Source organism: Lactuca virosa, chromosome 7 (genome assembly GCF_052849685.1).
Source record: "Lactuca virosa cultivar CGN04683 chromosome 7, Lactuca_virosa_CGN04683_v6, whole genome shotgun sequence".
In the NCBI taxonomy this organism is placed as follows: domain Eukaryota; kingdom Viridiplantae; phylum Streptophyta; class Magnoliopsida; order Asterales; family Asteraceae; genus Lactuca; species Lactuca virosa.
Window position 1 is genome coordinate 205895558 of NC_136432.1, and position 14693 is coordinate 205910250.

Genomic DNA, 14693 nt, shown 5'->3' on the forward strand with positions numbered 1-14693 from the left:
CACGGAACCCAATTTTAGTCCCGACCTACGCCAAGAAATTCCCGAAACACCACCCCTACAATAAAATCCACCCATTATTGAACCAATTGCAATGGCGGACGGAGGAGAAGCTCCCGAAAGAACTTTGAGGCAAATGATGGAAACCGATGTTACACAAACTCCAACCGGTATCAATTATCCCGTTTTGGAAGGAGGTTCGGAATTGAAGTCAAGTTTAGTCCATCACCTTCCAACTTTTCATGGATTAGAGAATGATGACCCTCATAAGCACTTGAAGACGTTCCACATTATTTGCACTAGTATGAAGCCACAAGGGTCAACCGATGACCAAGTCAAGCTAAGGGCATTCCCCTTTTCATTGGCAGATAGGGCAAAGGATTGGTTATTCTATCTTCCCCCGGGATCAATCAACTCATGGACCGACATGGCAAGAGCTTTTCTTGATATGTTCTATCCCGCTTCAAGAGTCTCAAGTCTTAGAAATGAGATTTGTGGAATCCGCCAAGTTCAAAATGAGACTTTTCAGGATTATTGGGAGAGGTTCAACAACTTGTGCTATAGTTGTCCACAACATCAAATTCCGGAACAACTCCTCATTCAACACTTCTATTAGGGATTGTTGCCAATGGAGAGAAGATTAGTTGATGCCTCAAGTGGTGGAGATGTCTTTAGCAAAACTCCACAACAAACAAGACAACTCTTCAACACCATATCCGCAAACTCACAACATTTTGGCCCGCGCCAAGATATGAAGAGAGGAACTCAACAAAAAGTTAATGAGGTGGGAACATCAAACCTCGAGTCTCAAATCAAAGACTTAACCTCTGTTGTTCAAAAGCTATCCATGGGACAAACTCCACAAGTGATGGTTTGTGGAATATGTGCAACAATAGGACATCCTACGGACATGTGTCCCATTCTCCAAGAATATGCGGAACATGTGAATGCCACGGGAGAGTTCCAAAATTACCACAACAAACCATCCGATTACCAAAATGCATACAATTCAAGTTGGAAGCCAAATCCCAACATGAGCTACAACCCAAGACCATTGCCTCAAAATGCATTGGTTAGACCTTCCTACCCACCACACCAACCTCATTACCAACACCCACAACCACACTATCAACTCAAACCGCATCCTCCACATCATCACCAACAACCTCCTCAATCTCAACCAAGTAGCTCCGGAATGTCTCTTGAAGACATTGTCAAATCCTTAAAGAAGATTAACCCTCTAGTGACTCCAATAACCACTCAACCGCCATTCCCCTCCCGACTTGCAACTTCAAAGAAGAACATGGAGGAGAAAGAGATTTTGGACACCTTTCGAAAGGTGGAAGTAAACATCCCTCTAGTTGATGCAATCAAGCAAATCCCTAGATATGCAAAGTTTTTGAAGGAGCTTTGTACCAACAAGAGGAAGTTGAAGGGAAACGAGAAAATCTCAATGAATGAAAATGCATCTGTGGTTTTACAAAGAAAACTTCCACCCAAATGCAAAGATCCCGGAATGTTGATGGTTCCTTGCAAGAATGGGGATGTCACTTTTAGTAGCGCTATGCTTGATCTTGGTGCTTCTATCAATGTCATGCCTTATTCGGTCTATGAATCATTGAATGTCGGACCTTTAAGTGAAACCGGAGTCATAATCTCTCTTGCGGATAAATCAAGTGTCTTTCCTAGAGGCGTTTTGGAAGATGTTTTGGTGCAAGTGAACCAATTGGTCTTCCCGGCGGATTTCTATGTGATTGATTTAGAAGAACAAGTGTCCTCCAAGTCGGGTATAATTTTACTTGGGGTGCCATTTTTAAAGACGGATAGAATGAATACTGATGTGTATGCGGGAAGCTTAACGATGGGGTTTGATGGGGACACAAAAAGTTTCAATATTTACGATGCTATGAGATATCCTAGTGATGTTTCATCTTTGTGTTTTGTTGATGTTGTTGAGCCATTGACCTCAGAATTGTTTGAATTGTCTAATGGTGACATGTTGGAGATGATTTTGAGCAAATGATTTGATTGTGAAAAATTAGCCAAGAAGTTGAAACACTACTCGTTAGACCCGGAAGTTGAAAGATTGGTAAACAATTTAGAGATCAAGTAAACCACTCAATTCAGTGTGAAGCAAATTGAGTTACCTCAAACCCATACAAAATTGCCACCCTCCCTTGTTCAACCACCGGAACTAGAACTGAAAGTCCTACCCCAACACTTGAAGTATGCATACTTGGGAAACAAACAAGACTCTTCCGGTCATCATTTCAACTCACCTAACCGAATGTGAAGAAGAGCAACTTCTCAAGGTGTTGAAGGAACATAAAGAAGCAATGGATTGGACGATTGCGGATATCAAGGGATTGAGCCCCTCTACTTGTATGCACAAGATCTTGATGGAGGATGAATGCAAGCCATGTTGGGACGCACAAAGAAGATTGAACCCGCCTATGATGGAAGTTGTGAAGAAAGAGATATTGAAGCTTCTTGATGTGGGGATGATCTATCCAATCTCGGATAGCAAGTGGGTGAGTCTGGTCCAAGTGGTACCGAAGAAGACGGGAATCACGGTGGTCGAGAACAACAAAGGTATGATGGTCCCCACCCGCGTGCAAAACGGGTGGAAAATATGCATTGACTACCGCAAACTCAATGCAAGCACAAGAAAAGATCATTTTCCATTGCCTTTCATTGAGAAAATGTTAGAAATGTTGGCCGGAAAATCTCACTATTGTTGTCTCGACGGGTATTCTGGTTTTCACCAAATCCCGGTGGCACCGGAAGACCAAGAAAATACAACATTTACATGTCCATTTAGCACTTTTGCATACTGGAGAATGCCATTTGGATTGTGTAACGCCCCGGCCACTTTCCAACGTTGCATGGTTAGTATCTTTTCAAAATATTTTGAAAACATAATTGAGGTTTTTATGGATGATTTTATGGTATATGGCAACTCTTTTCAAGAATGTTTGACCAATCTCACCAAGATTTTAAAAAGATGCATTGAAACGAATTTGGTTTTAAATTTTGAGAAATGTCATTTTATGGTGAGTCAGGATCTTATTTTGGGTCACATTGTGTCTAAGAAAGGAATTGAGGTGGATAAGGCCAAAATTGATGTCATACAAAGCTTACCTTACCCGACCTGTGTTCGGGAAGTTCGTTCTTTTTTGGGCCATGCAGGTTTCTACCGAAGATTCATTAAGGACTTTTCAAAGATAATAAGACCAATGTGCCAACTCTTGCAAAAAGAAGTTGATTTCGAGTTCAATGAGGCGTGCAAAGAAGCTATCGACAAGCTCAAGGAGTTGCTTACATCCGCTCCCATAATGCAAGCTCCAAATTGGGATCTCCCCTTCGAGATCATGTGTGATGCAAGCAACTATGCTATCGGCACCGTTTTGGGTCAAAAGAATGGAAGAGCCTCCCATATGATCTACTATGCATCGAGAACACTAGACAATGCTCAAAGCAACTACTCTACCACAGAGAAGGAGCTATTGGCCATAGTGTTCGCTTTGGAGAAGTTTAGACAATACCTACTCGGTACCAAAGTCATAGTGTATTCGGATCATGCGGCACTCAAGTACTTGATGACAAAGAAATATGCAAAGCCAAGACTCATCCGATGGATCCTACTATTGCAAGAATTTGATTTGGAAATTCAGGACAAGAGTGGAAGCGAGAACCTTGTTGCCGATCATCTAAGCCGGATCACTTCAAATGAGACTACTTTCCCGTTGCGGGACGAGTTTCCGGATGAGCATCTATTTTCCCTTACTCAATCTACTCCCTAGTATGCCGATATCGTTAACTTTTTTGTCACAAAAAGGTATCCCGACACATTCACGCATGCTCAAAAAGACAAATTAAAAAGTGATGCAAAGTATTATGTGTGGGATGAACCTTATTTGTGGAAACATTGTCCTGATCAAATCATTAGGCGATGTGTGCCCCAACAAGAACATAAATCCATTTTGCAATTTTGTCATGAATTTGCTTGTGGGGGACACTTCGGACCTAACCGGACCCTGAGAAAGGTCCTTGAGTGTGGACTATTTTGGCCAACCATGTCACGCGATTGTTACTTGTTTTGCAAAAGTTGTGAACGGTGCCAAAGGACGGAGAACATTTCACAAAAGAACCAAATGACACAAAATCCAATCATTGTTTGTGAAGTTTTTGACGTATGGGGGATTGATTTTATGGGCCCATTTCCCATCTCATTTGGCAACGTTTATATTTTGCTCGGGTTGACTATGTCTCTAAGTGGATTGAAAGCAAAGCCACATGATCGGATGATGCCAAAACGGTTATCGAGTTTTTAAAGTCTAATGTTTTTGTGAGATTTGGTGTGCCTAGGGCGCTGATTAGTGATCGAGGGACGTATTTTTTCAATAAGATGATGGAGGCTTTGCTAAGAAAGTACAACGTGACCCACCGTGTCTCTACCTCCTACCACCCTCAAACGAATGGCCAAGCGGAGGTTTCGAATCGTGAAGTGAAGTCTATTCTTGAGAAAACAGTGAATCCTACAAGAAAAGATTGGAGTTCAAGGCTTGATGATACCTTGTGGGCCTATCGGACCGCGTACAAGACCCCGATAGGAATGTCTCCATTTAGGTTGGTTTTTGGGAAACCATGTCATATTCTCGTGGAATTAGAGCACCATGCATTTTGGGCGGTCAAGCAATGCAACTTCAACATTGATGAGGCGGGAAGGCATAGGAAACTTCAACTTCAAGAGTTAGGAGAATTGAGAAATGACTATTATGAAAACTCAAGAATTTTCAAGGAAAAAACTAAGCTTTTCCACGACAAGTCCATCACCCACAAGCATTTTGAGCCGAGACATCGAGTATTGCTTTACCATTCACGATTGAAGTTATTTCCCGGAAAGTTAAGGTCAAGGTGGATTGTGCCTTTTGTTGTGCTAAAAGTCTTTGAGCATGGAGCGGTTGAAATACAAAGTGAAGAAACGGGACAAATTTTCAAAGTCAATGGGAATCTTTTAAAGCCATTTTACGAAGGTTTTAATGCAAATGCCCTCGAAATCATCCATTTGGATGTTCCGAAGTGTTAAACCAAGCTGGGAAGACGTCTCGCCAAAGATGTTAAAGAAGGGAATTTTTGGAAAACTTAATGTTTTCATCTTTTCTAATTCCGAATAAATGTTTTAGATAAATCATTTTTGCATTTCACATTTCTTCTTCTTCCTTCTTGCAGTAAAAAAGTGTTGAATTTTAAGCCCCGATGTTCGTTTTGGTCAAGGGCGAAGAATTGAGAGGTTTCAGCAAGACACAAGCGGTCTGCGTGTACTCGAAGGCGTGTCCGCGTGTATAATCAAACGGACCGCGTGTGGTCCCCGAAAACGTCTGCGTCCATTTTCAAAAATTGGGGGTTTACAGGATGTTTTACGCGGACCGCGTAAGGTCGGGAATCGTCCGCGTGGGTTATACAAACGGACCGCGTATACTCAGAAAGACGACCGCGTAAAAGATCGAACAAATGGACCGTTTTAGGGCACTACACACGGACTGCGTGTACTCGCAGATCCGCCCGCGTGGGGTGTTGACTTTCGTTGACCCGTGTTTTGACCAGGTTTGACCACGAATTAAACCCCCCCCCCATATCACCAGTCGGCCCTCTTCTTCTTTTCCCTAAACTCCATTAAAACTCCCCCACCTTCAACAGTAAAACTCGATTTCCCGTCAAACCGCCGGTCGGAATTACGTGAAACCACCGCCATTCTCTCCTATTTTCCAAGCTCTACAAACCCCACCCAAAAACCGCTCCGATCTGTTGCCAGAATTCCGGGCGCCACCACCACCGTCTCGCCACTTTCCGGGCATTTTCCGGCCACCTCTCGCAATTCCGACACCACCATTGTACTCCTATTGGGCAAGGCTACAAACCCCACTAAAAAATTCCTCAAAGATCGCCGGAAAAATTTTCCAGAATCTTAAGCCGTTTCTGGATTTCTCGGGTTTTCGCGATAAACTACTTCTCATGGGGAATTGAGCAAAGCTTCAAGCTTGGGGAGGAGTGCTGCAAGATTTTCAAATCCCGAATTTTCGCGCGCAAATTTTCGACTTTCAAAAGTCATGGTCACCAACGGGTACACTCTTGCCTTGACTTTAATTGACCAATATGCATGTTTTAGAACAACAATTTATATGGTATTGCATCAAATGAGTCTAGGAATTATTTCTTGCTTTGATTCTTGAACCATTTTAGAAGTCCATAGGGAGTCGATTGGTGATTTGCAGTGAAATGTTATTTGTTGGTATTGTTGGTCCGTGTAGTTGTTAGTCTCCTTGCAGGCTGATCATGTCCACATCTAGAAAACGCTCGGCTGCCGCCCGAGGCAAGGCCCCCGCTACAGCTCAAAATGATGAACCCTACATTCCAATGTTTCGGGACGCAAAGGCGACTGAAAATTACAAGAAGAGTTTGCCTAGTAAGGTTGCCTCCACCAAATTTGTGTGCAAACCCACACTCATTGCATTAGGGGTTCTTGAGGGGGTCACTCAGTCGTTCCGTAACATCGGGTGGGAAAACCTTCTCGAACTCATGGCACACACTTACGAGCTCCCTACTAGAGAGTTCTTTGCCGACTGCGGGTTAGACAGTGAGAGAAAAAAGTTGCATTCCAACTTATGGGGGATCGGGCGTACATTGATTTTGCAAGGATAAATAACATCTTGGGCTTACTTTCCTCGAACACATTCACGGTTTTCGACACCTTGCCTGCCGAGTTCAACCACGAGACTTTTTGGACGAAAATCACTGGGGGATCTTTTCATGTGCCGGTCGCGATAAGGCAACCTCCATCATTCACCCGTGCCTCCGCATTGCCCATCGTATCTTGGTGTGCACTGTTTTTGCCCGCAAAGAAGTCGGACAAGTCACAAAAAATGAGCTTTTCTTCCTTTGGTGCATGACGCGCCGTGAAAACCCACCGATCCTGGATTTTGCCTCGTTCTTTTTCTGTAAATGCGCACTCATGAGAACCAAAGCAACTGGTGATATCTGCATTGGAGGATTTGTCACCCTTTTAGCCCGCGGTCTTGACATTGAGCTTCCGGACGACTATATGCCCGTCGACAACAAAATTCTCTTGGATGAGCGGGTTCTCACAAACATGCATCACATCCGTCGTAGGAACACGATCAGTTTTACATGGTATTGCCCTCAAGGGGTCGAATATCTCATTCTTCCCGACCCCCGAGTCGCCAACTTCACCTTCCACGATCGCACTCAGTGGAGACTCGCGAGGACCATCATTCAGTCAGTCAATGAGGATGCGCTCCAGGCTCAAGATGATGATGGGATGCATGTGGATGACGAGCCCGACGATGCGCCCACCCATGGTCCATAGCAAGCCCATCTCCAAGCACCTCCCGGATATTACCCGCTCTCCCCCAATTTTTCCGAACGGTTCGAGGCTCTTTGTGTCTCTAACCAAATCATGTCTCAGCAGATGCACCATATGTGGGGGTGACACCAATCGCAAAACCACTTTGAGGACATACCACTTCCCCCTCCCTATCCATACCCTCCACCCACTCACCCTTATCCACCTCCACCTTACCCCTACCCTTAACCCCAATACCCATATCCACCTCCAGATCCCCCGGTTTAGGTACTTTCGCCTCGCCCCAAGCATTGAGGACAATGCTTATTTCTAAGCTTGGGGTGGGGTATTCCCTTTTTTCTTTTTGCTTTCTCATGCATTCTAACTTAGGTTGCATAGCATTTTAGTTTTAATTTGCATTCATTTTTTTTTATAAAACTCCAAAAAGATTTTATTTTCTTCTTTTTAACTTTTTATTTTTACATGACATTTAGCTTAGGGCATTAATATTCATGCATTTTTGTTATCTCTTTATTCTCATCTCCGAACATCTTTACTTGAAAGACTCGACACACTTTAAATACAATTCTTTTGGAAAATCACATAACAAATAAGAATCGCTCTTTGGGACCTTCAGTTGTTGCATCCTCTCTTATATATACGTGGGGAGAGAGTGCAAGTAGTTATGCATATGAACTGACTCATGTCAAGTGTGACATAAGTAGGGGACAACTTAGCCTCGTGCCGACTAGTCCCTCACTTGCATTTTCCTCACAAGCCACAATCAAACCCCAAAGAAAGGAATAAAAACTAGATTTTGCTATTTTGAGATCTTTAGTTTCTAACCGCTACATTTCACATCATATCTCATCACTTTATGATTTAGACACATTTTTCCCACTTGATCTCGAATTAGCCTTAGTGTAGTTGTACTCGTTTGGCCTCTTGTTTGGATTAGATTTAGATCCGAATTATAGTTTGTATATAGTTATGTTTTGTATTTTTATTTTCAGGCTGTATTTGTAAAGCTTCTGTGGTAAACCAAAAAAGTGAGCCAAAAAAAAGACAACTACCCCTTTTTCTACTTTTATTTGGTTTTGTGAATCAAAAGTAAATTGTTTAAAAAAGGCCGTTCGAAAAATTTTGCATCAATTTACCAAAAATTTCAGTAAAGTCTAGTATTTAGTTTGTGTGCGTGAAAATTTCATATGTATCCAATTTATTTGGAGAAGTCAAATCTTTGATCTTTCGTGAAATTTGAACTTTATTTTTCTTGGTTCTAGTGTTAAAGTGTTAAAAAAAAGGTTTTGGAAAGTCGGATATTATTGCAATCTTAAGATGCGAATGTAGTTATGTATTTTTAGTGTTTTCCTTGTTGTGTCTTAAGTATTCGTATTTGTAACTATGTCTTTTGGGTTTTGTTGTCCAAATATATATATATATATATATATATATATATATATATATATATATATATATATATATATATATATATATAAAATAAAAAAATAAAAAAATAAAAGAAAAGAAAAGGTCGGGCCACGGAGTTGTATCCATTTGTTTTCTTTAGTAGATGTTTAGCCATTTTTGGATTTTAGTTCATGTAATTTGTTTCTGGTTTGATGTTTTCGTTTTTGGTTGGCAATTTCATTGGCGCCTTTTCTCATCGCGTGCTCGATTCCTCGCTCTACATAATCTTATTTTGGTGGAAGCACTTATTCTTCTAGATGATGGTGGTTTGTCAACCTTTGTACATAGCTCGTTCCTTGCCATTTTTGGCCCGAGTTATCTTTTGCTAGGTTTTATTTCTTGGCGTGGGGTTGAAGTTGTGAGGAGTGAGGAACGTTCTAACCGAGGGACACTTTCTTATGGCTTGTGGGCTAGATCGGACCACGAAACAATGTCACATAAACCATAATAGTGAAGTATGCATGCTCATTTTGCATCTTGATCAACATGTATCCCTTGCTAGAAAGGTAACAAAGGCTTGTCCCTTAAAGTGATTCTTATCTCTAAAAATGGATTATATGTTTTTATTTTAAAGACGTGTCGTGCATTTCTGCTTAAGATGTTCATTCTTTTTCTTTTTAGGATAATTCATCCCAAGTTCATTTTAGTCTTGTCTTACTTGACGACAAGTAAGGTTTAAGCTTGGGGTGATTTGATAGTTTCGTTTTTATTACTTCTTTTCATAGTTTATTTTTAGTTAAAACCATCTCATTTTAGTTAATCTTCATGCATATTTTCTCTTTTTATTATTTTTCTCCTTTACCGGGTGCTTTCCAGTCTTTTGAGCTTATTTGTAGGATTTATCGAAGACTATTTGTTATTCGAGGTGTGGAAGGAGTGCAGGACTATTGGGGGCTTGCAATTTGTTCGTGGACTTGAAGTGTGGCGATTGGGCTCGGTGTCAGTACAAGCGGGATGCGCGTTGGATTTTATTTTGGACGAGGACTCGAGTTGAGGAGGATTAAAGAAGCATTGGACCATCATTGGAGGCCTTGGGAATAACATAATTGGGCCACCAAGAGTTGTGCATGTGGGCTGAAGATGAATGAGGAAATTTGGGTTGGATTGTATTTTAAATGGGCCAAAACATGCAATCAGCGAGACCCATGCGGTCCGCGTGGATCCATAAACGGTCTGCGTGGATCGTGCTATGGTGAATCCGAGTTTTGACTTTTTGACTCTATTTTGGGAAGGTTGGTGGATGGCTTTTGGGGAGCTTTTGAATCCAAAAGAAAGAACTTTTTACTGGAGATTTGGGGGGATATTCATTATCAACACCTTGGAGAATCACTTATTTTCTCTCAAGAAGGCTTTAGCAGAACTTGAAGATTAGTGTAATTCCATTTCATCTTGCACTTTGAATCATGTTTGGTATCTGTAAACCATCTTGTACTTCTTTTGTTTTAGCCATGCTTGGCTAGATTCACATTTGGTTTATTAGGGTTTAACCCATGGGTGATTAGTTGCTTTGAAGACTTATTATTATCTTGTGTTTGAAGTTTATGGAAATGTTTTCTAGTCAAACATCTCCTTGTGTTTATTTATCTTTGATCATGAGCTTTGATGAATGAATGCTTATTTTTGTTGACTAATTTCTTGGTTAAGTAATGGACCCTCAAATTAGTAAGCAACAAATGGTTTATATGTTTGTTTTCATTTCATTTAGACCATGGGAATGTTTCCTCCATAATGATAATGTAAGCATTTGATTATCTTTTGGACTTGGTAACTCTTAGAACTTAAAGCTAATTGATTTTCACAATATTACATGCTTCATTGATTTTGTGACTTTAATTAAGGAAATGTGTTAGAGCTCCTCTAGCCATTTTAATAACAATGAAGAGTTGAGGTAATTTGTGCTTATGAATTGCTATAGCTAAGTTAAACTAATTCACAAGATTTACTCCATTTAGTCTAATGATAACTCAACTATGTCATCCATGTGGTGTATCCCAAAATCAACCAATTTCACTTCATTGAATTTAATCAAATATTTTACTTGTTTACTTGTCATATTTACATTCTAGCTAGTTTTAATTCTGTCAAACAATCAAAAAGAATTAAACCCCCCTTGTTTACTTTTACTTTTATTTTACAAGTACTTGAACAAGATTTTCATAGAGTTATAAAATTGAACCAATCTCCGTGGATACGATCCCTTTACCACTATAGACTATTTTAGTCTGTAATATTTAGGGTATTTATTTTGTTGGCCTCGACAACCACCAACTAGCCTCACTGGTGCAAAGTAATGATTATCTAGAAATATAATCACTTCAAATGGTCAAATGTTGCATCTAATCACAAATAAGATGCTAATAGTCTTCAAATCAACAAAGTTTCTCAAGTGAGTAAATAGTTTCCAAAACAAGTTTCGTGTAACAAACTAACACAAAAACAATATTTATAGTATACATATTACACAAAAGATATATCATGAAGAAACTCATAATGAAAAACATCTTATCAAATTAATTCAAGTATACTCCTGTTAAAATCACCTTGCAACCTAGTAATGCCAATATACATTCTTCAAGACTTGAATTCCTTCAACCACCACCTAATGATTCCAAATAAGAGTAGAAAAATTATTAAAAAACCCTTACTTGTATACTTGCTACTTTATAGTCTCGAAATGTGCATTTCCCAACTATATAAGGACAATAAAAAGCCATTGAAGGCCAAGATTGTAACACCCTCTTTTGAATCGTTTCATAATTCAGGGGCCGTGACCCAAAGATCAGTTATCATAAGGCTTAGGGCCTTGGGGGAGAGATATATTTAGGCCCCTTTGGATGTGGGTAATGTATATTAAGTGATCCAAGAGTTCGGTTGGTGCTTTGGAGCCCATGGGTATAACCGTAAAGTGATAGTTCGAGCCTTTTATGAATTTTAGATTTATGTTAGGAAAGTTTTAAGGCAAAGGAGAGTTGATAGGATTGTAGAGCTTCTCATTACATTTCCATGGATATAAAGATCATCGAAAACGGAGTTGGAACGAAGAAGTTATGACCGTTTGAAGTTAGGAAGGTTTTGGGGCTTAGTCTGGTACGTTGGACGTACCTGGAGTACGTTGGGAGTACTAGGAATACATGGAGTACTATGGGCATACCTAAAGTACATTGGACGTAGTAGGCATACATGGAGTATGTTGGGCTTATGCGATTAGTGCCCTAATCCTGTTTTCTTGGCTTGAGCCCTATTTAAGCTCCTTAACTTCCGTAAACCCATTCCATTCTCAGCCTCCACCTCTCCAACACCCTCCCTTGAAACCCTAACCCTAGTTTGAGCCTTGTGATCAAAAAAAGGAATTTTAAGTACTTTAGAGTGTTCTTGGTTCATCTTGGAGAAGAAGGAGCTCATTGGAGAAGTATTTGTTGCATTGAAGCTTGTAGATCCAGACTTTGTTCACCGTAATCTATCTTCTAGAGTTATAAAGTTTGAATCTTGATGATACATTTTTTTAGATCTAGCTGGTTTTGGGTGTTATGAGCTTTTGGTCACTTTAGTGCATAAAGTTTAGATCTTGAAAGTTTGTGACCTTGCTATGGATAAAGTGATGGGTTTTAGGCAAAACAAAACAAACTTAAATTCTTAAGTGTGCATGCAACCTAAAACAAGATCTATTTTTTGTCTATTGAACCTATAACTAAGAACATCAAAATAAGAACCCTAGAAACCCTAGGTAATTTTTGAAGTTACTACAGAAAAAGGTTAAGGATTACATACCTTATTGTTGTTATAGTAAATAACAATTATCCTTGACTTGTTGAACCTTTGGAAGCAAGCACCACAAATGCCATGCCTGTAATGGTTCACACTATAGAGAGAGGAGAGGGATGAGTATAGTTTCGGCTATTCCTTGAGGAAATGGAGTGGCTGAAAATGCTACGGTTAAGATTCTTTATATAGTGCAACTTGGAAATCCTAGATAAGCCCAAAACTAATATAATAATATTATATTGAATTGGTAAATATCTCGAAAATGCTACAGTTAAGGTTCCGTACTTTTCTCAAGAACTGCCTTGACTTCACCAAGTCCCTTCTAATACTACTGCTGCTCTCGTGCTAATCTCATCTTAGGCTTACCCTAGGGTAATCTCCGACTCACTCTCCGCCATCAGCTGCATAAGAAGTCGTTGTTATCTCACCCTAACTAGCTCGCGAATACCACTACATATCACTAAGACTATATAATTCTTCGAATGAGAGGTCCTGCCCTACAACGGTTAGACTCAAACGAGAGCTGCGAAATATAGCTAAACCTAACATTCTGAAATTATTTAGTCCTCGTAATATGTAACTTAAAATATTTGTTTACTAGTTAGTTAAAGATAACTAGAACTCCTAAAAGCACAAAGCAAGCAGCATTCGAGCATTGAGTAACCATAATCAAGCATATCCTACTCAAGCCATAATATTACTGACTAATCAGTACTAGCATACAGTTCAATAAGCTCATACAGCAGACATATAAGGCATCCTTCCTAGATCCTTAACCCTAAACTAGCATGCAGTTCTCTTACACATATAACATGCATACAAGTCATCATTCCTAGATCCTTAGCCCTAATCTAGCATGCAGTTCTCATAATCATGTCATAACATAAACTTTTATGGGTAATTTGGGAGTACTTACTTGAGCTTAGCTGATTGCATGCATCACACCCATTTTCTCTTTTCAAAATCCTTTTTGTAAAAAAAATGGTTTTCTTTTAAAAATTTTATACCAAGTCCTCAGTTTGAGTTCAGACACACACGAGAGTGTGTCCGAATCCCTCAAACCAAGGCTCTGATACCAACTTCTAACATCCCAAAAATACAGTCCAAAAATTTCATTTTAAATCATTAATAAAACCATAGTAATCCAAAAATCATATAAAAACCATAAGTCGTGTATCTCCAAATATCATAACATCTATCAAAATATATCAGAGTGTAAACATCCCAGGCTAAACAAATGGTGTGTGCACTGTAATCATCTTGAGCTCTTCCCTTTGCTACCGGAAGTACCTGAAACCAAAACTGATAACCGTAAGCATGAAGCTTAGTGAGTTCCCCAAATACCACATACCATACATATCGACTGATCCATACATACATAACCGTGAGCCATACATATCAATCATAATCATATAAGATGCTATGTGCCGCACATAGTCTTGCCATTATGCCACGGGACGCCACGTGGTCTTTCTTGCCAAGTCGGGGGCCACCCCCTGGGTCTTACAGACAAGTGCCAAGAGCCACCTTCGGGTCTTACATGCAAGCAATCACAGAGACAACTAGCATACAACTACTCTACTTGGCTACTTAGCATACTGTGTGCCAGGAGCCACCTTCTGGTCTTTCATACATAATGCCTAGGGCTAACCCCCGGGTCTTCCTACCATACATAAACTAAATAGGTCGGCATTGGTGCTTAGACCCATACAAACAGTGAGGAGACTCACCTCGCACTGCTGAAGTCCCGCGAATAAATCTCTGGCTGCTGGCTAACAGATTCACGAACTGTCAACATCAAAATAACACCCATTTAATAAATGGGTTCCAACACATAACCATAAGTCCATGCTTGGGGTAAAATACTACTTTACCCCCAACTTAGCTTGATTCAAGCCCAAGGCCCAATCCAAAGGCCTAAAAGTCAAACAATGAACCAAAGCCCGACATATGGCCCAATTTTCCAAATTGGGCCCAAGCCTTTACATGGTCTTACCCTAAGGCCCAACCATTTATTCTAGTCCAAACATTTGGCATTCCAATTGTCCCATATCTCATAATCATCAAGGCCCAGTTATGGCCCACCTATGGCCTATTTTTC

The 14693-nt window shown here is 40.2% G+C and overlaps 1 protein-coding gene across 1 annotated transcript; it reads left to right on the forward strand.

Moving 5' to 3' along the window:
- Nucleotides 1-1192: 1192 nt before the first annotated feature.
- On the forward strand, nucleotides 1193-2020 carry LOC145127485 (uncharacterized). Its single transcript, XM_079062674.1, has one exon. It carries the CDS (start codon nucleotides 1193-1195, stop codon nucleotides 2018-2020), a length of 828 nt encoding a protein of 275 aa, XP_078918800.1.
- The last annotated feature ends 12673 nt before the right edge of the window (nucleotides 2021-14693 follow it).